Source organism: Vulpes vulpes, chromosome 12 (assembly GCF_048418805.1).
Source record: "Vulpes vulpes isolate BD-2025 chromosome 12, VulVul3, whole genome shotgun sequence".
Lineage (NCBI taxonomy): Eukaryota > Metazoa > Chordata > Mammalia > Carnivora > Canidae > Vulpes > Vulpes vulpes.
In genome coordinates this window covers 137,444,606-137,469,887 of record NC_132791.1, presented here as the reverse complement: position 1 = coordinate 137,469,887, position 25,282 = coordinate 137,444,606, and the positions used below count along the sequence as shown (strand labels likewise).

The following is a 25,282-nucleotide window of genomic DNA, read 5'->3' as shown; positions in this document are numbered from 1 at the left end:
GCCGCCCGCCGCCGACGCCGCCGACGCCGCCGGCGCGCGCAGCTCCCCCCCTCCCGGAAGTGCCTCCGGAGCCGGCGCCGCGGGCCGAGGTGAGCGCGCCCGGGCTCACCCGGGCTGGGCGGGTCTGGCTGCGGCCGCCCGGGGTCGAGCTTGGCGGGGCCCGCGTTTGCTCGGGGCTCGGCCGGCCCCCGGGGAGCGGCGGCGGGGCTGGAGGACGCGCCACCCACGGTCTCCGGGGACGCGGGGACGCGGCGGGTGCGGAGGAGGGGCAGCGGGGCGCCTCCAGCCCCTCGACCCGGCTCCGCGGCCCGGAGCCTGTGGACCCCGCCGGACTCCCCGGGCACGCACGCCCCTGGACCCGCCCCGAAGCCGGCCGCGTCCTCCGCCTTCCGCGAAACGCTGGGACAGAGGAGGCCCTCCGTGGGCCGATGCGCGGAGCGTCTCTCCCCGGGGTGCGCGGGTGGAGGATGCCCGGGTGGGGAGCGCTGCCCCGGCCTCCGGGGCGCACAGGGCCGGGAGCGGAGCGCCCCACCTCGGCGTGTGCGACGGCCCACGGGCCCGCCCCCCCAGCCCCCCAAAGTTGGCAGCTCGCCTTCCCGGAGCGCAGGCCTCGCTTGGAGCCACCTGGGTTCTCGCGCGGCCGCCCCTTGTGAGCCAGGGAGCCTCCTAATGGGTCCACGATGATGCTTGCCTTGCAGGGGCATCGTGAGGACTAGAAATGGCATGAGCAGGGCCTAATATGGAGCTGATACGTAGTGCTGGAGAAATAACTACTCGGACGCTCCTTGGAGACGGTAAGGCAGGAGTGTCTTCGGGGGCGGGGCTGCTGCGACGCGGTTTTGCAGGAGCAGGGAGCGATTTGGGGGCTGCGGTCTGCAACAAGGAGTGGAGAATTCTAGCGGCGGGAGGGGGCAGTGGATGGAAATTGACATCACGGGTAGAGGGAAGAACCCTGAACCCACTGGACTGGGTTTTTTTTTTTTTTTTTTTTTTTTCCTCTGAAGGCAGGCCTGGGTGAGAAAGCATTTGATCAGATATCCGGGCTGGTCAGATACCATGGTTGCTGTAGCATTTGGCCAGCTAATCAGAGGTGACGGACTTTCCCTAAACTGGACTCAGTCAGCCAAGATTCTTGCTAAAACGGGACTAGAAGGGCCAAAAGGCCAGGCCTCTGTGGGAGCCTGGCTAAAGTTTGCTTAAGGAAAGAGTGTTTGTCAGTAGTATGTACACAACAAAGAGCTACTCGTATGCATATGTATAGTAAGTATGCTTACCTACGGGTGCATGTGACGTTCACTCTCGTTTGTTATAGTTTTATTTTTTTAAGATTTTTAATTAAAGATTTTATTTATTTATTTGAGAGAGAGAAAGATAGCGAGAGGGAGAAAGCATGAGCAGGGGGAAGAGGAAGAAGCAGGCTCCCTGCTGAGCAGGGATCCTGCCTAGGGAGCCCAACTCAGGGCTCCATCCCACGACCCTGGGATCACAACGTGGGCCAAAGGCAGATGCCTCACCGACTAAGTCACCCAGGTGCCCCTATTTGTTATAGTTTTATTTTTTAAGTTTTTTTTTTTTTAAAGATTTTATTTATTTATCCATGAGAGACACAGAGAGAGAGGCAGAGACACAGGCAGAGGGAGAAGCAGGCTCCATGCAGGGAGCCCGACGTGGGACTCAATCCTGGGACCCCGGGATCATGCCCTGAGCCAAAGGCAGATGCTCAACCACTGAGCCACCCGGGTGTCCCTATCACAGTTTTAATCACAACTACACGTTGGGGATCACTTGAAATGTTTTTTTCATAGTAGGAGTAGATACTCATGAAATCATGGACTCTAAACTATACCCTCTGTAAAGTAATTTGGGAATAATTGAGACATTTTATTTTGAAGATTTTACTCATTAATTCATGAGAATATTCAGAATATTCATATATTTTGTTCTGTTTTTCTGAAGAACTCTGGTTAATACATTGGGTCTTTATTTATTTATTTATTTATTATTTTAAAAAGATTTTATTTATTCATGAGAGGCACACAGAGAGAGAGAGAGAGAGAGGCAGAGACATAGGCAGAGATAGAAGCAGGCTCCATGCAAAGAGCCCAACATGGGACTCGACCCTGGGACTCCAGGATCATGCCCTGGGCCAAAGGCAGGCGCCAAACTGCTGAGCCACCCAGGGATCCCCTTGAGACGTTTTTCTTAGCATTTTGTTTGGGTGGAATTACTGAAAGCAGATTTAAGTATTTTATATGATTTTTAATTTTCCCTAAATGTTACCTGAACTGCTGTCTTAGTTCAGGAAGCAAAAACATTTGAGTAAGTCTACCCATCTGTCTCCTGCTATCTGAAATCTTTCTACTTGTTATTCGAAACTCAGGAAAATTGATTTAGATAATGAAAGATTTTTATTTATTTTAAATTTATTAAATTTTTATTTACTTATCTTAGAGCATGAGGGAGAAAGGGAGAGGGAGAGGGGGAGAGAACCCCAAGCAGACCTTGTGCTAAGCGCATAAAGCCAAAAGCAGGACCTGGTCCTAGGACTCCGAAATCACCACCTAAGCTGAAACCAAGAGTTGGCTGCCTAACCGACTTCACCACCCAGGCACCTTATTTTAAAATTTTTTTAAAGTAGACTCTGTGCCCAGCAACTCGGGGTTTGAACTCACAATCCTGAGATCAAGAGTAGGACACTTGGGGCACCCAGTGGTTCAGTCAGTTAAATGTGTACCTTGGGCTCAGGTCATGATCTGAGGGTCCTGGGATTGAGCCCCACGTGGGGCTCACTGCTAGTGGGGAGTCTGCTTCTCCCTCTCCCTCTATCCCTCCTCCCGTTCATTTTCTCTCCCTCTCTCTCAAATAAATACATAAAAATCTTTTTTTTAATAAATAAAAATCTTAAAAAAAAAAGTAGGACACTTGACTGAGTCCCCCAGGTGCCCCTTGTTCAATTTTTTAACATATTTATTCAAAACTACATTTTTTTCTCTAGAGCTTTAGTGATCACCTATAAATTTTGATAATGTGTTTTCACTATTAATATGAAAACATTTTAATTTTGTGGTGCCTGGGTGGCTCAGTTGGTTAAGTGTCTGCCTTCTGCTCAGGTCGGGATCCCGGGATTCTGGGATCTAGCCTCACATCTGGCTCCCTGCTCAGTGGGGAGTCTGCTTCTCCCTCTACTCCTCCGTCTCCCCCTGCCACTCTCTTGCTTGTGCTCTCTGTCAAATAAATAAATAAAATCTTTTAAAAAAAGGCAAATAAAACATTTTAATGTCCACTATGATTTTTTCTTTGGCCGTAGGTTGTATTAGTTATTTAATACATGTATTGGCATCTAGATGTCTTACTGGTTTCTAATTTCATTGCACTGTGGTCAGAGCATACATTATTTGGGATTCTAGTCTTTTGAAATTTATTTATGCATATGATCTTCTCTGGTGAATGTTTCATATGACCTTGAAATGAATGTGTATTCTGTGGTTGTTGTCTGAATGTCTGTTAGATTGAGTTGGTTTATAGTGTTCAGATTTTCTGTAGCCTTACTGATTTTGTTTGTTTGTTTTGGTCTTCTCATTGTATCAACTATGAGGATTTGTCCCTTTAGACCTGATACTAGCTGTATATACTTTTAGGGTTTTGTGTTCTAAATGATTGGACCCATTTATCATAATGAAATGTTCCTTTTTCTTTTTTTCTTGAAGTTTCTTGCCTAGATACTAATAAAACCATACCAGGTTTTGTATGCTTGCTGTTTGCATAGGATGTCTTTTCCCCATTGTTTTGTTTCTAAACTATCTGCATCTTTATGTATTAAATATCTCTTGTAGACACCGTAAGGTTGGGCCATTTTAAATCTGGCAATCTTTATTTTAGAATTCAGTGTTTAATAATCCATTTACATTTAATGTGATTACTGATATGATTATTAGTCTTTCACATTGTCTTTTTTGGTGTAGTCCCAGTGGCTTATTTTTGCTTTTATTTCCTTTGCCTGAGAAGATATATCTATAAATATGTTGCTAAGGGTGTCCAAGAGTTTGCTGTCTGTGTTTTCCTTTAGGAGTTTTATGGTTTTGGGTCTCACATTTAGGTCTTTAATCTATTTTCAGCTAAATGTTGAGCATGGTATGAGAAAGTGGTCCAGTTTCATTCTTTTGTATGTAGCTGTCCAGTTTTCTTAGCACCATTTACTGAAAAGACCGTCTTTTCCCCATGGTATATTCTTGCCTCTTTTATGTAGATGAATTAACCACATAGATGTGGGTTTATTTTTAGGCTCTCTGTTGTGTTCCATTGATCCGTATGTCTGTTTTCATGTCAGTACCATACAGGTGTTTTTTTTTCTTTTTTTTTTTTTAAGATTTTATTTATTCATTCATGAGAGACACAGAGAAAGAGGCAGAGACACAGGCAGAGAGAGAAGCAGGCTCCCCTGCAAGGAGCCAGACGTGGGACTTGATCCCGGGCCCTGAGATCACACCCTGAGCTGAAGGCAGAGGCTAAATCGCTGAGCCACCAGGCATCCTAGTACCATACTGTTTTAATTGCTATAACTTTGTAGTAGATCTTAAAATCCTGAGACAGAGATATCTCTAGTTGTGTTCTTTCTCAAAGATTGGCTTTGGTCATTTGTTGTCTTTTGTGGGTCCGTGCACATTTTAGAATTATTTTAGTTGAAAAAAAATTAAAAAAAAATAAAAAATAATTATTTTAGTTGGGTGGAAGTTACTGTTATTATTTCCATAGGGATTACGTTGAATCTGTAGTTTGCTTTGGGTAGTATGGGCTTTTCTTTTTTTTTTTTTTTTTTTAAATTTTTTTTTTAATTTTTTTTTTTTTAATTTATTTATGATAGTCATACAGAGAGAAAGAGAGAGGCAGAGACACAGGCGGAGGGAGAAGCAGGCTCCATGCGCCGGGAGCCTGATGTGGGATTCGATCCCGGGTCTCCAGGATCACGCCCTGGGCCAAAGGCAGGCGCCAAACCGCTGCGCCACCCGGGGATCCCCTAGTATGGGCTTTTCAAACATATTCTTTCAGTCCATGAGCATGATATGGCTTTCCATTTGTGTTGTCTTCAGTTTCTTTCAAAAATGTCTTCTAGGGATCCCTGGGTGGCGCAGCGGTTTAGTGCCTGCCTTTGGCCCAGGGCGCGATCCTGGAGACCCAGGATCGAATCCCATGTCGGGCTCCCGGTGCATGGAGCCTGCTTCTCCTTCTGCCTGTGTCTCTGCCTCTCTCTCTCTCTCTCTCTGTGTGTGTGACTATCATAAATAAATTTTAAAAAAAATTAAAAAACAAAACAAAACAAAAATGTCTTCTAGTTTTCAGAGTATAGGTCTTTCACCCCCTTGGTTAAATTTATTCCTAGGTATTTTATTCTTTTACACGCAATTGTAAATGGGATTATTTTCTTAATTTCTCTTTCTGTTATTTCATTATTAGTGTATAGAAACACAACAGTTTTCTATATGTTAATTTTGTATCCTGCAATCTTATTGAACTCATTTAACAGTCCTTTTTTTTTTTTAAATTTTTATTTATTTATGATAGTCACAGAGAGAGAGAGAGAGAGAGTCAGAGACACAGGCGGAGGGAGAAGCAGGCTCCATGCACCGGGAGCCCGACGTGGGATTCGATCCCGGGTCTCCAGGATCGCGCCCTGGGCCAAAGGCAGGCGCCAAACCGCTGCGCCACCCAGGGATCCCTCATTTAACAGTCCTAATCATTTTTTTGATGGAGACTTTAGGGTTTTCTGTGTATACTGTTATGTCATCTGCGAATAGTGACAGTTTTACTTCTTCCTTACCAGTCTGAATGCTGTTTATTTCTTTTTCTTGTCTGGTGAGTACAGCTAAGGCTTCTAGTACTATATTGAATAAAAGTGATGAATGGACATCCTTGTCTTATTCCTGATCTTAAAGGAAAAGCTTTCAGTTTTTCTCCACTGAGTATGATGTTAGATTCAGGGTTTTCATATATGGCCTTTTTAAAAAAAAAAAAATGTGTGTTCCCTCTAAGTCTGCTTTGTTGAGAATTTTTATCATGAATGGATGCATTCTGTTGGATGCTTTTTCTGCATCTATTGAGATGATTATATGGGGTTTTTTCCTTGTTAAATGTGATGTGTTACATTGTTTTATGAGTTGAGGTGAATTATTTTTTTAATATATTGTTGAATTTGGTTTGCGAATATCTTGTTGAGGATTTTTGCATCAATGTTTATCAGAGATAATGGCCTGTAGTTTTCTTTTTTTGTGTCTCTGTGATTTTAGTATTAGGATAGTGCTGCTATTGTAGAATCTTGAAAGTTTTCCTCCCTCTTCCATGTTTCGGAATAGTTTGAAAAGAATAGTTATCAACTCTTTTTTAAATGTTTGCTAAAATTTGCCTGTGAAGCCATTTGATACTGGACTTTTGTTTGTTGGGAGTGTTTTGATGACTAATTTCATTACTAGTAATTGGTTCATTCAAATTTTCTATTTTTGAATCAGCTTTGAAAGGTTGTATGTTTCTAGGAATTTATCCATTTTTTCCCCCTAGGTTGTCTAGTTTGTTGGTATATAATTGTTCATAATATTCTTTTGTAATCTTTTGTGTTTCTGTGATTTGAGTTGTTACTTTTCTTCTTTCATTTCTGATTTTATTTGTTTGAGTTGCCTCTCTGTCTCTTTTTAATGAATCTGGTTAAAGGTTTATCAATTTTTAAAAAAGATTTATTTATTTTAGAAAGCACATGGGTACAAGTGGGGGAAGGACAGAGGGAGAGAATCTCCAGCAGACTCCCCCTGAGTATGGAGCCCAATGCAGGGCTGGAGCTCAGGGCCCTTTAGACCTTGACCTGAGTTGAAACCAAGAGTTGGGCATGTAGCTGATTGAGCCACCCAGGCACCCTAAGGTTTATCAATTTTGTTGATTTTTTTTCAAAGGACCAACTCCTAGTTTCATTGATCTGTACTATCGGTTTTTTTTTAGTTTCCATTTCATTTCTTTCTTTCTTTCTTTTTTTTTTTTTTTTAAGATTCCGTTTATTTATTTACTTATGAGAGAGACAGAGAGGCAGAGACACAGGCAGAGGGAGAAGCAGGCTCCCTGCAGAGAGCCTGATGTGGGACTTGATTCCAGGACCCCTGGGTCATGCCCTGAGTGAAAGGCAGATGCTCAACTGCTGAGCCACCCAGTTGTCCCTCCATTTCATTTATTTCTGCTCTAATCTTTACTATTTCCTTTCTTCTACTGGTTTTGGGTTTTGTTCTTTTTCTAGCTCCTTTAGGTAAGGTTAGGTTGTTTAGTTGAGATTTTTGTTTTTTAAGTAGGACTGTATTGCTCTAACTTCCTTCTTAAGAACTGCTTTTCTACATCCCAAAGATTTGGATCCATTGTATTATTTTCATTTGTCTCCATGTATTTATTTCCTCTCTGATTTATATTTTTTAAAGATATTTATTTATTTATTTATTTATTTATTTATCTATCTATCTATTTATTTATTTATTTATTTATTTATTTATTTATTTATGAGAGACCCACAGAGAGAGGCAGAGACACAGGCAGAGGGAGAAACAGGTTTCATATGCAGGGAGCCTGATGTGGGAATCGATCCTGGGACGGGGATCATGCCCTGAGCTGAAGGCAGATGCTCAACCGCTGAGCCACCCAAGCGTCCCTCCTCTTTGATTTCTTGATTGACCTATTCGTTGTTTAATATCATGTTGTGGAATCATTAATCCAGATTTCCACATCCAGTAAAAACATCTTTCAATATCCAATAGGACATTGTGGATGGCACATCGTAGATGCTAAGATTCTGTTCTCTTTCTCTGAAGAGTATTGAGTTTTGTTCTAGCAGGTAATTGAGTTACTGACACATCATCTTTGACTGGAATTAGCTTGGTTTTATACCTTGTTAGGACAGATCTCTAGAAAGCCTGAAGTGTATCCTGAGGCCTTCTAACTTGATCATACTAGACCAATAGGCTGGGTTTCCTCTGTCCATCTTGTTGAGGCTTGGCTTTAGGCTCTCTTAGGGCAGGTTTAGAGTAGGTCTTACTCTAGGGTGTGGTCTTTACTCCTGACATGTGGCCTTTCTGGTATCTCAGGATGCTTTGTGTATTAGTGAGGTCTCCTTTCTCAATGGTCAAAAAGTCCAATGTTTCTCATCTCTGATTAGCATTTTGTATTTCTTTTGCTCTTAACCCTGTAGCAAGTGTGCTTTTGCATAGTTTCACCCTGCCCTTGTGCGGTCCAGCCCTGGGCTTACAGGGAAACCCCACACAGACTTTCCATTTTGCTTGAAACATTTTTTTTTTTTAAGATTTTTTTTTTTTTTAATGAGAGATAGAGAGAGGCAGAGACACAGGCAGAGGGAGAAGCAGGCTCCCTGTGGAGAGCCTGATATGGGACTTGATCCCAGGACCCCAAGGTCACGCCCTGAGCCAAAGGCAGATGCTCAACCACTCTCTCTCTCTCTGTGTCTCTCATGAATAAATAAAATCTTAAAAAAAAAGTTAATTAGAAATAGTACATGTATGATAGCACAATAAACATTTCTAAATACTAACTTTGTCATTTAATATTTCTTTTCACTTAGTTACTGTCTTCTAAATTTTTATACCAGTCACCATAAAATAGTGCTCACTTAGTTCAAGGCCATAGGAATGTTTCTGAGGTAGTCACTCTTTGTTCTAAGTCTTCTTTAAGCCGAGGGTTGAAACTTTCAGTTGTGACAAGTTTTTCCTAAATTCCCAAATAGTCCAGTTTTCTTTTTTAAATCTTTTAAATAAGATTTTATTTATTTGAAACAGGGAGAGTGCGCAAGCAGGGGGAGCAACAGAGAGAGAGGGAGAAGCAGGCTCGCCACTGAGCAGGGAGCCAGATACAGGACTCAATCCCAGGACCCTGAGATCATGACCTGAGCTGAAGGCAGACACTTAACCAGCTGAGCCACCCAGGTGCTCTCCAAATAGTCCAGTTTTCCATGTGGCACTCAAAAGAGGTTACCTAGAAATTTCATTGCACCTTTGGGGAAAAATTAATTTATTCTCTTTAACCTCCTATTTATTATGGAAGCATCAGATTATTTCAACGTTAGCTTTTCTATGATATCTTTGTTCAGCTTTACTTTCTAGTCTATAGACTTCCATATGCAGGTAAGGAAGTGTTGTGCAGAAGAGCCATTTGCTTGTAAGCCAGTTAGTGAAAATGCTTCCACTGATGCATTTTATTTTTCTACTTGGTTGCGTGTTTGAAGAACGAGAGAGAGAGAGAGAGAGAGAGAGAGAGAGAGTGTGTTGTAAAGCGGTTAGCGTGAGGATGCCGGTTTAGATATAGTATGAGCTATTTGCATGGTGGCTTCAAGTTTATGATCTTTCTCAGGTGGGTCATGTGCATTTATTCTTACTGATAACGTTTCCCTCTCTCTCCAGCACTGGCTTTCATTCCTTCTCTAATGTACCTGTGAGAACCTCAGTGAAGACTTGGTCCTCCCCAGAGACAACTCCATCCCGGAAACACTTCACCAAGAAGGACTTGCCAAGCCGGATGATGCCTGTCGAGCTGGGGCAGGACTTGCTCCTGCTGCCGCCACTGGCAAAGGCAGAGGACTCTCCATTCTCTGGACCAGATGCCACTCCTCGAGGGGAGCTCTCTAACCCCGAGACTGCACGCCAGCTCTTCAGGCAGTTTCGTTACCAGGTGATGTCTGGGCCCCACGAGACCCTGCGACAACTTCGGAAACTCTGTTTTCAGTGGCTGCAGCCAGAGGTTCACACAAAGGAGCAGATCCTAGAGATCCTCATGTTGGAGCAGTTCCTGACCATCTTGCCCGGGGAGATCCAGATGTGGGTGCGGAAACAGTGTCCAGGCAGCGGAGAGGAGGCGGTGACCCTTGTGGAGAGCTTGAGGGGAGACCCCCGGAGACTGTGGCAATGGGTAAGTGGAGGGTATAACTGCCAGTGGTGCGCAGGGCTCCTCTGGGGTCTTACCAGGTGGGCTGTCTTTTTTCTGACTTCTTAGTGCGTGTGATTTTCCACACTAACAGTCGATTCTCCAATTTACCGATACCAGTTAGGTGTCTTAAAGTTCATTTCAAATCTGACACTGATATTCTGGGGTCGGCAGACCCAGTAGGATAAGGGTCAGCCACACAAGACTACTCCCATTTCAGTCACACAGGCCAGGTGTGCTTAAAACTGACTGGCTGTACATTTGGAGGTTCCCACCACCCCCTCCTCAGGTTTGTTAATTTACTAGAATGGCTCATAGAACTTGAAGCAAAAACCACTTATACTTACTGGTTTATGATGAAGGGCATGTTTCAGGAACAGTCAAAAGGAGGACATAGGGATGGCATAGGACTTTCATGGCATGTCGGGGCACACCATCCTCCCAGCACTTGTGTGTGGTCACCTACTCAGAAGCTCTCTGAACCCCATACTTGAAGGGATTTTATGGAGGTTTCATTACTTAGGCATGGTAGATCAACCATTGGCCATCGGTGATTGAAAATCTCCAGCTCTTCTCTCTTCCTCAGAGGTTGAGGGTTGGGGCTGCATGTTCAGTCCTCTGATGACCTGAATGGTTCCTCTGATGACCAGCCTCTCTCCTGAACTGTCTGGGGCCCACTGAGTGTCACCCTCCTAGCCTAAACTCAGGTGTAGTTGAAGGGGGCTCACTATGAATAATGGAAGTTGTCCTGACACTCCTGTCCCTGAGGCAATTCCAGGAACCTGGGACAAAGACCAAATACCTGTTTCTTATTATACCACATCAGTATATCCACATAGCTCACTGAGTTCTAAGACTCTCTGACTTAATGCTTTCTCATCATTGCAGATAGAAGATAAAGTCTCTTATCCATTCCATCTTTATACTAACATGTTTAAGAAGTTTGAATTTTAATTGACAGAGATTATCCTGTAGAAACACATGATTAATGGCATGTTCGGGGCCTCCCAGGCCTGATTCAGGCCTCAGCCGTTCTACATCTCTTAGGATGTTTTCCTCACAGGTTCCTGCTGGTTTTCTATTTCCCTGCTCCATGTCCCTAAGGACTGCCTTCTTATATGTTATGGAGCATTAGCTTTGTTTCTTATAGAGCTCCTCAGTCTGAATCTTTCTGTAATTCGTCATATGTGGTCTCTAGATCAGCATCCAGGTTCTAGGACAGGAAATCTTATCAGAGAAGATGGAATCTGCAAGCTGCCATGTGGGGGGAATGGAGCGCCATCTTGAAGTGATGCCTCCAGAGCTGGGACTTCATGACTCGACCTGCAGGCCTCTGGAGCCACCAGGCCATACTGTGAAAGAGGAGTGTGACGTGGAACAAGAATTAGGTGAGGGCCAGTTACTTGTCATGTGCCGTACTCTCTCGGGGAATTTTGGGGACTGTGGTTTGTAGGCCTAAGAGTGAGTTGAAAATGACACACTGCTCAGATGACAGTATCTCTGGAAAGTTTGGAAACAGGGTGGACCTACTGAATCCCTCTGATGTGGAGATTCAGTCTGTGAATCTCCTTTATGACTGGGCCAGACCAATTGAATTTTGGTTCTGAGGCAGGGGAAAGAAGGGAGGAGGAAAATACAGACAAGACTATTTGGAAGGTTGGGGGGAGTTGGAATTTGTTAGAGAGGTAGGTAAATACGAGTCTTGACATCATGGATGGTGGGACAGGCATCAGGTCAGTTCTCATTTGTGACGATTTTCATCTGTACCCTCTGGGGGTGGTTTACAATGACTTCTAAAGTCTTCAAACTCTGTTCTTCACTTCAGTGATGGCTGCTGCCCCGCCTCCTGCCCCACCCGAGGAAAGGCTCATCAGAGACCAGGACTTCGGAGCCTCCTTTCTCCAAGCAGCATCTCCGGTGAGCTGACTTCCCACCCTGCCTCTCTCACCCCAGACCTGGGCTGGAGGGTGTTGGTAGTTGGGAGGGTGGAAGGGGTGCGTCCTTAGAAGCAGAATAGAGGGCAGCCCAGGTGGCTCAGCGGTTTAGAGCTGCCTTCAGCCTAGGGCCTGATCCTGGAGACTGGGGATCGAGTCCCATGTCAGGCTCCCTGCAGGGAGCCTGCTTCTCCCTATGCCTGTGTCTCTGCCTCTCTCTCTGTATGTCTGTCATGAATAAATAAATAAAATCTTAAAAAAAAAAAAAAAAGCAGAGTAGAGAGGAACAGCCTTGCAGGGACAAGAACAGTACCCACAGAATGAACCCTGAGTCTCGCAATTTCCCCTGGGGCAGAATGTTGAGTAATCATCTCGATGATGGATCTGGGTCCTGGAAGAAGTGCCCTCTTGTTTCTCCTTTTCCTGTTCTTCGGGTTATGCTGAGAAAAGGCTCTGTTTCATTTCCTGGTCTAGGCCTCGCCCATAGGAGTCCATCTGAGCTTTTGAATGGTTCTGTCTAATGTGGGGCAGGTGGCCTCCCCCAGCCACCTAATTCCACCATTATGGAAGCCTAGTAGACAAACAGTAAACTACACATATTTCGAGTGTACAATTTGGTAACTCTCTGACACAGACACACACGTGTGAAACCACAGCCACAGTCAGGATGATAAAGATACTTGTTATGCCCAATGGTTTCCTTTTGCCCTTTTGTGGTCCCTCACTCCTTCCCCGATCTTGAGATCCTGAGGCCATCACAAGTTGCTTTCTTTTACATTTGTTAGTTTGCATTTTCCAGAATCTTATGTAACACAGAATCATGCCATCTCTGCTCTTACCTTTGTTCTTCTGCATGTATTGTATTTTTCTTGCTTTTCACATTTTTTCAGTGGTTTTTAACTGTTGGACTATGATGGACCTTGGAGTCATTTTCTTCATGTTTCTTGCTTGGGATTCTTTGGGATTCTTGGATCTGTGGGTATATGGTTTCCAACAGATTTGGGAAATTTTGGCCAGTATTTCTCCAACAGTTTTCTGTCTCCCTTCCTTCTCCTCTTCTTTGTGGACTTTGAGAATAACATCTCCACGGGCTGTATATAATGATAACGTGCAGATATATGTTAGCTCTCTTGAGGTTGTCTCAGTCTTTCCTACACTATCTTGAACATGTAGGGTATGGCTGTACCATCTGTATTAATGTCCTTGTCTACTCATCTATCACCTGTATCATTTCTGAATCAGTTTTGATGGTTTGACTGATCTCATTTTGAGATGTTTTCCTGCTACTTTTTATGTATGTCCAGCAACCTTTGATTGGATCTTGGACTTTGTGAATTTTACCTTGTTGGGTGCTGGGTATTTTGACATTCCTATAAATGTTGTTGGGCTTCGCTCTGGCATATGGTTGAGTTACTTGGACATAGTTTGTGTTATGGCACCAGAGAAGCCTTTAGTCTGGGTGAATTTCTCCCACTACTGAGGCAATACCCTTGTGTGTCTTCTACCTGTTGCTGCTTGATGTACAAGGGTTTCTACTCTGGCTGGTGGAAAATAACTGTTTTTAGCACTATGCAAGCTCTATTTCCTCTGCTTCTTTTGTGGGATATTTCTCAGACTTGTGGGGGACCCTCTGCACATCTCTGGAGCTCTCTCTCTGTTCAGAAGACTCTGGTCTTCTGCCCTGTTAACTATAACTGCCTTCACCTCCCCAAACTCTGAGCTCCTTCTGCCAGCTTAAGGGGGAAGGGGCTGCCTGACTCCACCTGGCTCCCCTGCTTGTGCTTCTTGGGGTGCTCTCTCCAGGCAGCAGGTTTGTGGGCAGTGGCAGGGCTCACCTCATTTGTTTCCTCACTTTGAGGGATCTCTGTTCTGTTCTGCCTCTCAGGTGATGACTGCAAACCATTGTGTCATGTATTTTGTCCTATTTTTCAGTTGCTTGAGGCGAGGTAAATCTGGTCTCTGTTATTCCCATCTTTTCTGTAAACAAGTTTGGAACAGGTTTATTTTGAACATGTAGTTAACAGTTTTGAAAAGTTGCGTTTGATTAAAAATAAAGTTTTTCTGGAATGAACCTGTATACCTTGAGCACAGCATGTTTCAAACCTTTGGGGAAGCCTTCTTGGGACTTGCCTCCTGAGGTACTTTAGAGTGAAGGTAAAGGGAGGGAAGCCAGTAAATAGGTGGTGTTTGATGTGATGCTCAAGCCAGGTCTGAGCCTCAGCTTCCCAGGCAGAGAAGGGTAGGAACCAGGATACTGACTTTACAGTTTGCCCTGAGGAGAGGGACAGGCGTGTCCAGGAGAGGCACAGATCTTTTTAATGACTCAAAGGTACCTGTCTTCCTACTTTCCAGATACCTGGAAACCAAACTGTTAGGTAGGGAGTTTTGTAGTCAAAGGATTTGGGTATTCTGTGAAATATTTCAAGCAGACATGGAGGCTTATTGTTGCTTCTGTAGAAAGTACAGGGTATCCATATGAAAGGCATATACAATTTACGAACAGAGTATCCATATGAAAGGCATATACAGTTTATGAACTGTGTTTTAACTAGGAGAATTAAGCATTGACTATACATAACATTTACTATGACTTGCTCTGGGTACTGTGCGTGTGTTTCCCTATATTGCACAGACAACTGATTAATAGCCACTCAATCCAAACAAAGGTCATTCCTATCCAATCCCAGTATCCCTGCTCTGAACTGTAACAAAAGCAGTTTGCATCAGAAGGACCATGATATTTAATGGATGCTTTGTTAATTGAAGGTGATATTGAAATAGATGTAATCATGTCCTCTGATCTCTTTTATAGGTTAGGAGCGTCGTGAATAATGCCAGAATAATGAAGTAGCATCCCTACACAGTGCTTCTTCATTGTTAGAACCCATGACTGAGTTAGAGCCTCACCAAGATTCGGGGACCTATTTACTCACATTCCTGTGTTTTCAACCTGGAGAGGAACAGTGCAAACTTGGGCAAGTCAGTTGTGCAGTGTTTCACAGACCCACAAGGTGGTGCTGTCTTCACACAAAATCCAGATTGCTTTTTCATTAAATTCTATACTTCTGTCCTTCCAGAATAGGAACTGAGATTTTTTTCCCCCTTTCTTAATATAAAAATGAGAAAAAGGCAAGATGGATGCAGTTGTGTCATGTGTAGATGTTTATTCATGAACCCCTAGCTTCTTGGCAGGCAGTTCCTTGAGTGAGGTGGCTTCATGTGGAAGTATGCTGTTTAGAGCCCTCCAGAAGCATTTTTTCAGAGTTTTGAATGAGCTGATAGTGGCCCTTGGGGATTTTGGTAGCTGCACTCTTGGTTGACTTGTACCGTCCTTGGGAGCTCCTATTCTGGTGCCTACAGAATTGGCCGTGTGTCCAGCAGGCCAGGCAGCCGAGCAGTCACTGTGCTGGGCATGCCTGTTACTCTCTGCGGTGTGGTCCATGTTGTCTGATCAAAAAGACTGAGGGATCCCGTATTCAGCAGTGTTTGCTCAAACTGGTTATTTTCAGAAGGTTGTTAAAATCACTTCACTCACAGATTAACAAAATAAGCTCACAACTCAAGGAATTTCTTTAACAATCAAAAGTTCTTTTTTTTTTTTTAATTTTTTTTTTTTAAATTTTATTTATTTATGATAGTCATACAGAGAGAAAGAGAGAGGCAGAGACACAGGCAGAGGGAGAAGCAGGCTCCATGCGCCGGGAGCCCGATGTGGGATTCGATCCCGGGTCTCCAGGATCGCGCCCCTGGCCAAAGGCAGGCGCCAAACCGCTGCGCCACCCAGGGATCCCAACAATCAAAAGTTCTAAATTAAAATTCAAATTAAAAGTGTAGTTATAGTTAATACTTAAGTATATGGTGAAATCTATTTAAGTCACTTTTCACTTTTTTTTTTTTTTTTTAAAGATTTTACTTACTTTACAGCGAGAGAGAAAGAGCTAGAGCATGAGCGGGGTGGGGAGAAGAGGGACAAAGAATCTCAACCAGACTTCCTGCAGAGCACAGAACCCTATGTGGGACCTGATCTCACACCTTGAGATCATGGCCTGAGCTGAAATCAACAGTTGGACGCTTAACTGATTGAGACACCCAGGCATCCCTGCTTTTCACATTTTTATCCTAAAAAAAAAAAAAAAAATCCAAGCCATCTAGCTTTTAAAAATTTTTGCTTAGTATTTGCTCATTGCAGACTTTTTGGTATCTTTATTCTTTCTCAGGTCTTTCTGCTTCCCTTTGATGTGCAGTGGGGCAGGCTTGATTTAGGATGGAGAATGGTTTCCCTGAGTGTACCATGTGTCAGAAGAGGATCTTATTCTCTTCTTAGTTTTGTTCCTCATAGCTGTCTATTCATAATAATAATAATGGATGGCTGTTGACTTTGAGGTTCCTAAAAGTGCACAGAACCCCTTAATTCCCTCTGCAAACCCCTTGGTGGGGAGTCTAGGAGACCTGTAGACCACTTGTAAGATAATAATAGTAATAAATATCACTTTCTGAGGAGTTATTTGCCAAGGGCTTTATTTCCCCCAAACAACATATCTGGTGCTTACTCTGTCTTGAGCATCGCCCTGGGGACTGAGAAAGTACAGTGGAGTGCTATGAAAACAAGTGATGCATTATGTGTTCGGTTTTGAGTTTTGTACTATGATCAGGTGAGGATGGAGACTCAGGTTACATAACTTGCTTAAGATCACACAGGTAGCAGTGGCAGGGCTGGGACCTGAAACCCTGTGTGTCTGACTCCAAGGGCTGGGCTATTTATTAATTACACTGCTGCACAGACTGAGTCTAGTCAGCACCTCAGTAGAAAGATCGGGATTTGAATTCACTGGAGGAGACTCCAGTTAGGCAGTGTTCCTAGTTTCCTAGGAAAAGAAGGGCATGTTTTGTGGATAATTGAGGCATACCTTGCTCCAGAGAACCCACTGATTTTCTATTCAGTGGGAGGAAAAGTGGGCTAATGTTAGACCTTAAACTCAGAACTGTTGGGGGATTTCCAAATGTGCATGGGGGCAGCATCTGCTCTGAGCCCACTGATCTGTGTCAGACAATGCAGCTAGCTTCCCTGTGGGTTCTTCCCACCTTTTTGCTGATTTGCATTTGCATTTTCAACAAATTCCCTTTTAATTTTTTTTCTCTCTTGAATTTCCAGATTTTAATGAGATATTGGGACTATCAGGCTCCTACCATTCAATGATCTCTATTATAAGCACTGAGTTTAAAAAAAAAAAAAAGACAGTGTAGAAAAGGCCTCTGTGTCCTTCACTCTTAAATATGTGCAAATGAAAATAATCCAGAACTTAAACCTAAATGTTTTCTAATGAGGGCAAGAAATAGTGACGAGGAGGCTGTAGCTTTCCCCTTGGCCTCTTCTGGTGAGCTACCTCCCAAGATTCCTTAGATTGTTGTCTTTTTTTAAAGATTTTTATTTATTTGAGAGCAAGCAAGTGAGAGCACAACCAGTAGGGAGGGACAGAGGAAGAAGCAGACGCCCTGCTGAGCAGGGAGCCCATGTGGACTCAATCCCAGGACCCTGAGATCATGATCCGAGCCGAATGCAGATGCTTAACTGGCTGAGCCACCCAGGTACCCTTCCTTAGATCTTCTGATGACCAGGCTACTAGGGCACATTACTGTTTTGCTCCACTTCCCTCTAGGTGGGGAAGGCTGGCTCACAAACCTGTAGTGGAGTGATGGTTTTGTGTGCTTTCTAGGAGCAGTGGAGGCACCTGGATTCCACTCAGAAGGAGCAGTACTGGGATCTCATGCTGGAGACCTATGGGAAAATGGTCTCAGGAGGTGAGGGCGTGCATTTGTCTGATGTCTGTCTGTTTAATTTACATTAAACATTTCCTGTGTCCCTCTAGAGGTAGCTGCTCCACTTGAAGTTCCCTGGATGAAGGGGAGGGCATTGGGCATGTTTAGTGAGAGCTTCCTTGTATTGGAAGGATTCCGTGTGCCTCAAACTGTTATGGGTGCATTCCATATGGTAATTCCCTAAATCTACAAGATATATGATGGTTTTCCCGTGTTGGAGATGATCAAAGTGAGTGTCAGGTCAAACCATGTGCTCACTGTTACGTAGCTTGTAAGTGCTGAGTTATGACAACTCAATGTGGCCGACTGAGTCCATGCTCTGGGCCGCTAACCTGCGCTGTCTCAGCCAACCTTTGGGGGGACTCATTCAAGAGCCTTGCACCAGCCTGCCAGGTGGTGTGGAAGGCAGACACCTCTTAACATAAGTGTTTTGAGGGAATCTCCAGATCCTTCATATTTCCCTGTCACAGTCAAGTTGCACCTTTGAAAGACACAGCTTGGTCCCCAGTTCTCCCCATTTTTTCCTATTCTCTCTCTGTGCTAGGCATTTCCAGTTCCAAGTCTGATCTGACTAATTCCGCAGAGTATGGGGAAGAACTGGCAGGATTGCACCTTCATGTCAGCGAGAAGATCCCAAGACCCACCCTCATAGGTGAGCGATCTTTCATTGGGCCTGAGCCGTTTCTGACCTCCTGTCATTGAATTGGAGGTGGCAGGGGATGTACTAGGAACTGAGGTCTGTGCCCTTGTCTGTGATTGGCCGTGATCTGGTTGGTCCAGTGAGAATGCTGAGGTTGAGTCTCCTCACGTCTGGTGTGGGGCCATTGATTCATACTAAGTCATCGTGGAACACAGACCACACATTGGACCTGCTGCCTGCAGTCTTGTGTGCCATGACAGCTTGCTTTCTCAGAGCGAGTTAAGGTTAGGATAGATTGATACCAATCCAGGTATGAGTTGAACAAAAAGGTGATGTGAAAAAGTTACTGCCCTTCCTGACTCTTGTGTTTTTCTTCTTTCTTTATTCCGTTAGGAGTGAAATGAAGATTAAGACAAAACAAACATGTTTAAAAAAGAAAAACATGTTTAATTAATCTCTAAGCACCTAACATGCACTAGACAGCAGCGGTGACAAACACTTCCTATAAACCCTGTATTTTAAGATCCTAGAGGAAGAAATGTGTGACTTTGTTCTGTTGTAACATAGCAATCACCCTGTTTGCGGCACTCTGTTTAAAACATTGCAGTTACGTAACACCTACCTGTCGTGCATACCTGCACACTCCCTCCCACAATACACCTTTCTCCGTAGACAAAAGATCCTAGAATTAGAAGAAGAGAAGGACCAGGGATGACAATTTTATGACAAGTCATTCTTTCTCTCCAGTGGGATCAAATTAATTATGTTCCTTTGCTGATATGGAAGAGACAGCAAGCATCAAATGAAACAGACGATTTTTAATTCTAACCGATGTGTTTATTGTACTACTATTTCACAAGGATTCCTTTGGAGCAATATTTTTCAAACTGCGTTTCATGACCAGTGTATTGTGAAATCCTCTTCTAGGTTGCAACCAGCATTTAAAAAATTGCAATGATAAGACTGAATAGAAAATGCCAGAATGCAGATAGACACTATCAGATGTCAGGATAGGTAGCATTTCAGGAAATTTTTGTTCCAAATATGTGTGTATGTTCTGTATTTCAGTATAAACATATTTCTTACAGTGGGTGGCAGACAAAAAAAGTTTGAAAACACTGCTTTAGTGGTTGTTGCAGTAGGATTTTTGTTTTACTAGATTTTCTTTTCCAGAGCAGTTACAGGTTCATAGGGAAATTGAGTGGAAGGTACAGAGATTTCCCATATGCTCCTCTGCAGTGGGATTTCATTTGTGATATATTTCACATATCCCTACTCATTCTTTTTTTTTCCCCCTCCTCCTTCAATCCACCTGCCAGCATGGTCCCATTAGATCTTACCCTGAAAGAGACTGCGGAGAGTCTATAAAGCTAGCCTGCTTTCATAGAGCAAAGAAATGCTACTCTTGGTTCTTGAAAGAGAGGATATATGGGAAGAGAGGCCAGGGAAGTAGGCATGTCCAGGCTGGACTGGAAGGGAGTATGTGAGGAACCCTGTGGAAAGTTGATGCTAGAGCCAGGGGTACAGGGATGCGCCCTAGACTCCTGGGGGAACAAGTAACAGGACCAGAAAGGACTGGTCCTGTCTTAAAGACACAACAAGTTAGTGATGCCTGGGTGGCTTGGCCATTTGGCGCCTGCCTTCCGCCCAAAGCGTGGTCCTGGAGTCCTGGGATCGAGTCCCAGGATGGAGTCCCGCATCGGGCTCCCTGCATGGAGCCTGCTTCTCTGTCTCTGCTTCTCTCTCTGTCTCTCATGAATAAGTAAATAAAATCTTAAAAAAAAAAAAAAAAAAAAAGACACAACAGTTAGCTGGCCTGCCAGACCTGGACTCATATCAAGGGGGCAAAAGCATCAGGAGAGCACATGTATGCTGTTTGTTTGGCCATATGGAAGACTAGCTCATAGTTAAAGCAGGTCAGCAGGGGAATAAACCTCAAGAAGCCACGTACTCACTGCTGATCAAAAGTCTAAGGGATTAATAAAAAAAATAAATTGGGGGAAATGAATCATTATTATTTGTCTGGAAGAATACTGCAAGAATACAAGAGTCTTGGAAGAATGTTTCATCAGCATTAGATCTGTAAATGTTGAGAGTCTTACGTGAGTCTAGCTGGTTCAGTCAGTGGAACATGCCACCCAATCTCTGGGTCCTGAGTTCGAGCCCCATGTTGGGCGTGGAGCCTGGGTTAAAAAAAAAAGAATCTGTCATTTTAGAAAGTCAAAGTCAGGGATCCCTGGGTGGCTCAGCAGTTTAGTGCCTGCCTTTGGCCTAGGGTGTGATCCTGGAGTCCCGGGATCATGTCTCACATCCGGCTCCCTGCATGGAGCCTGCTTCTCCCTCTGCCTGTGTCTCTGCCTCTCTTTGTCTCATGAATAAATAAATAAAATCTTAAAAAAAAAAAAAAAGAAAGTCAAAGTCATTAAAATGATGGGATACTGATATAAAAATAGGCCCACAGACGGATGGAACACAAAAGGGAGTCTCAGAAGAGATGCTGGTCTGTATGAGGGTTTAGCATGTGATGGAGGAAGAGGCAGCGCAGGCCCATGCATGGGAGGAGGGTTCTTCACAGAGCAGTGCTCTTAAGGAATCAGTTTAAATTTGATGAAAAAGATATGAAATATGAAAATCATAATAAGGAAGGGAGTGAATATTTGACCCTCATCTGGGGTGGGGAAGATTTTATCAGTATAAAAGCCACAGATATGGAAACGACGAATACCCACCATTTGCTTCAATGTGGATGGAACTGGAGGGTATTATGCTGAGTGAAGTAAGTCAATTGGAGAAGGACAAATATTATATGGTCTCATTCATATGGGGAATATAAAAAATAATGAAAGGGACTATAGGGGAAAGGAGAGAAAATGAGTGGGAAATATCAGAGAGGGAGACAAAACATGAGAGACTCCTAACTCTGGGAAACGAACAAGGGGTGGTGGAAGGGAAGGTGGGCGGTGGGGGGGAATGGGGTGACTGGGTGACAGGCACTGAGGAGGGGAACTTGGCAGGATGAGCACTGGGTGTTATACTCTATGTTAGCAAATCGAACTCCAATAAAAAATACACACACAAAAAAAAAACAACGGAAGAAAACTGTTAAGGAAAAGATCATAATAGACTGGAGTATTTTTAAAAATACCTGCCCCCATGACTTACATTTATACATAAATAACCCCAAGCAAAATTAAGGTACCTAAACTGGTGAAAAACATTGTTTATTAACATGTTGGGTAAATGATTATTTTTCTTAATATAGAGTTAGTACAGGTTAATAAGAAAAAATGACTTTCCCAATAAAAAAATAGACAGCAGTCTTAGGAAAAATAGCTCATAAATGTGAAAAAAAAAATGCATCCCTTATTAACTAAGGAATTAATCCCTTTCTAACAGTGAAAAACTATTTCTTTTCACTGCTCTCAATGGCCAATATTTTAGAAATATTCAGGACTTAAGTATGGAACAGTCTGCTTCGCTCAGCCCAGGTGCTCACTCCAGGGGATGGCATGGTCCTTCTGGAGATGGATTCACCATTCAGCATCACGAGCCTCAGAAACAGCATTCAGGCCAGGTGACAGGGTAGCAACACTTCAAGGAACCTGGAGTGGTCAGAAATGTGGGCCAACATGTACGAAGAAAAATCGCAGCATTATCTATAGTAACAAAAACACAACATACAACTTCAGTTTCCACAGTAGGAGAATTCCTTCAGTAAATCGTATGCTTAGTATTTTATGTTTATGGTGACATCTCCATGATGGGACCATTATTCAGCTTTAAAATGATATTTATAAAGACTTCTCCAAAGACAACAGTGCCTTTGTCATTTGAGAGGAATGTGTTGTAAGACTCTGAATTAACAAGTCAAGATCTCCCTCATTAGCAGATTCCTGGGGTCTCTAGCAGATAATTTGAAGACCTTAGATCTGTGGGAAGAAAGTAATTTATAAAAGTTGGAAACAAATTCAGCCACCAAAATAAAAGCCTTTACTATTTGTATCATGTAGTGGTAATAACCAAAAACTTACATTATGAGAAGAACGACATTTTAACTGTTAACTTGAGTTAGTGAGGCACAGGTGGATGGATGCTGCATTCAGGCCCAGGCCAAGGGTCCACTTCAATGCGACAGCCTCGCTGTGCATTAAAGCCACAGTAAAGTGAGATTGTAATGCATTTCCTAAGTTTTATGTTACCTGTAAATGGGAGAATCCATGTGGAATTCATAAATCTGGCCATTTACAATTTAAATGCCACAAAGCCAAGTGTGGAACTGTGTAGACAGTATGGTATCAATTATGTAAAGAAAAAATAAAACATTCACATACATACATATGTATAGGTTGAACAGACACTGTAGGAGAAGTATAATCATGGTTGCCACCTCTGAGTGGTTTGATTGAGGTTGATTTGGTTTTCTTTCTGTTTTTCTCTCCAAATTGTTTTTAGTGATCAAACTTAATGTTTTATGTATAAGCAGAAAAAAAATGAATCATTTTTCAAAGTAACACCCTTATATAATAACACTTGTTTTTCTTGGGCCTCAAATACACACTGCTGGGGGTGCCTGGCTGGCTCAATTGGTGGAGTGTGCACATTGAACAATTTCAAATCTTCTTTCTTCCAGGAGACAGGCAGGAGAATGACAAAGAGAACCTGAATTTGGAAAATTGTAGGGGCCAGGAAACTTCCGACGTCTCCTGCCAAGTGTCAGGAGAGGCACCTTCGCAGGCTTCCTTGAGTGGCCTCCTCAGTGAGGATGAACCGAGATGCTTTGGAGAAGGGGACAGTCTCCCCGAGGCTCTGGAAAATCTTCAAGGTGAGGGGCCAGTGGGCCAGCTCTCGCCTCAAGGAAGGAATTCTGGGAAACAGCATTTGGCCAATCCCCATCCAGAAGAACTGTCCCTGTTGTGGCTGGAGGAGAAGAGAGAGGCCTCTCCGAAAGGGCAGCCAAGAGCCCCCATGGCCCAGAAACTCCCCACCTGCAGGGAGTGTGGAAAAACGTTTTACAGGAATTCTCAGCTTGTTTTTCACCAAAGAACTCACACTGGAGAGACGTACTTTCAGTGCCCCACCTGCAAAAAAGCCTTTCTACGGAGTTCAGACTTTGTGAAGCATCAGAGGATCCACACAGGAGAGAAGCCTTGTAAATGTGATTACTGTGGGAAAGGCTTTAGTGACTTCTCAGGATTGCGTCATCATGAGAAGATCCACACGGGGGAGAAACCCTATAAATGTCCCATCTGTGAGAAGAGTTTTATTCAGAGATCAAACTTTAATCGGCATCAGAGAGTTCACACAGGAGAGAAACCATATAAATGTTCCCGCTGCGGGAAGAGTTTCAGCTGGAGCTCGAGCCTTGATAAACATCAAAGATCACATTTAGGAAAGAAGCCCTTTCCGTAGGCAGGCTCCCATAGCCCAGTTCTGGCCCTGGGCCGTTTAAAAATACTTCGTGCCATCTGGAGAAATTGCATCTCTTAAAGACCAGCCCTGTTCTCTCTCTCTCTCTCTCTCTCTCTTTTTCATGGATTAGAGAATTACCTGAACACGGCTTTGGACTGGAAGGACATGTTGGCCTCTGGGTTGGCTTTTGTGTTGGTTTAATTTCTTCTGCATTAGGAGAAAGAACAATCTTCATCTTTCAGCTCCTCTCTTATTTTGAACCCCTTGGGGAGAAAAACATATCACTTGGAGTTCCTGTTTTACAAGTGCTGTCTGGGGAGTGTTTAACTGGATCAGCTACAGTTGCTGCTCTTGGGAGGGGCCTCAGGTCAGCACTTTGGGGGTGGGGGTCCTAGAGCAGGTCTCCTGTTACAGTAGGGGCAGTGGACAGGGCCAGAGAGCTTGCACGTGTTGTCAGATGGGTGCAAAATTAACTTCAAATGTCCCTCGTTTTATAAATAAACCTCTTAAAGTCGCTCCTTATTTGTGTCTATAGCGTCACTGTGTTTTAACTGTAACTCAGAGTGCATTTTCCCATAGAAGACTAAATGGTGGTTGAGCTCCTTCCTGATCATCACGTACTCACCAAGTTTATCACTCAGTTGAAGAGTCAGGAAATTGCTAACCTGGTGTCCAGGTGTGAGAGCTTGGTTAGTGCTGGGCATTCTTTCAGGTAAGTGTGTCATCCCTGGTGTCTTTCTTTTTTTGTGTGTGAGGGGATTAATTTATTTGAAAGAGAGTGTGAGAGAGAGAGCAGGGGGGGAGGGGCAGAGGGAGAAGCAGGCTCCCTTCCCACCTGAACAAGGAACCGGATGAGGGACCAGGACCCCTGAGTCAGGACCTGAGCCGAAGGCAGGCGCTTCACCAACTGAGCCACCCAGGCGTCCCTAACATGATCTTCATTATCTCGTTTTGTCAGTAGATATTAGGAAGTGGTCAGTAGTATTGACCTACTTTCAGTTGTGTCAGGTGTGACATGTACCTAACCTGCCCACCTGTCTTTTCTTGAAAATCACATGCCCCACCCCACAGTGTCCTGCTTTCAGAGTGGTTTCCACCTTCCTCTGTCTTGTCTGCCTTTTTTATTTTATTTTATTTTATTTTATTTTATTTATTTTATTTTATTTTATTTTATTTTATTTTATTTTATTTTATTTTATTTTATTTATTTGAGAGAGGGAATGAGCAGGAGAAGGTGGAGACTGAGCACAGAGCCCAGTGCGGGACTCGATTCCAGGACCCCGAAATCATGACCGGAGCTCAAGGCAGACGCTTCACTCACTGAGCCACCCAGACATCCTTCTTGCCCACTCTTATTTTGCTCTTCTGAGGACCAGGAAGGATGAGGCTCATGAGGGCAGAGCTGTGTCCCTGCAAACAGATTAATATGTAGGCATGGAACCGCAGGTTGTTGGCAAACCATGGCAAGTATGTTACAGACTGATGAGAGACAAAAGTCAGGTTGGAATTCCTGGGTTCCAGAGGAATTTGT

At 43.7% G+C, this 25,282-nt stretch overlaps 1 protein-coding gene across 2 annotated transcripts; it reads left to right on the top strand.

Moving 5' to 3' along the window:
- Window positions 1-24,273, top strand: ZNF18 (zinc finger protein 18). 2 transcript variants are annotated; one of them, XM_072730370.1, is made up of 8 exons: window positions 1-89; window positions 699-794; window positions 9,432-9,936; window positions 11,150-11,339; window positions 11,777-11,868; window positions 17,600-17,684; window positions 18,247-18,354; window positions 22,973-24,273. In XM_072730370.1, exons 3-8 carry the CDS (start codon window positions 9,547-9,549, stop codon window positions 23,749-23,751), a joined length of 1,644 nt encoding a protein of 547 aa, XP_072586471.1. In that variant the 5' UTR covers window positions 1-89; window positions 699-794; window positions 9,432-9,546; the 3' UTR covers window positions 23,752-24,273. The 2 variants fall into 2 exon arrangements, with proteins under 2 accessions (XP_072586471.1, XP_025861308.2); XM_026005523.2 differs by lacking the exon at window positions 1-89 and adding an exon at window positions 315-452.
- The last annotated feature ends 1,009 nt before the right edge of the window (window positions 24,274-25,282 follow it).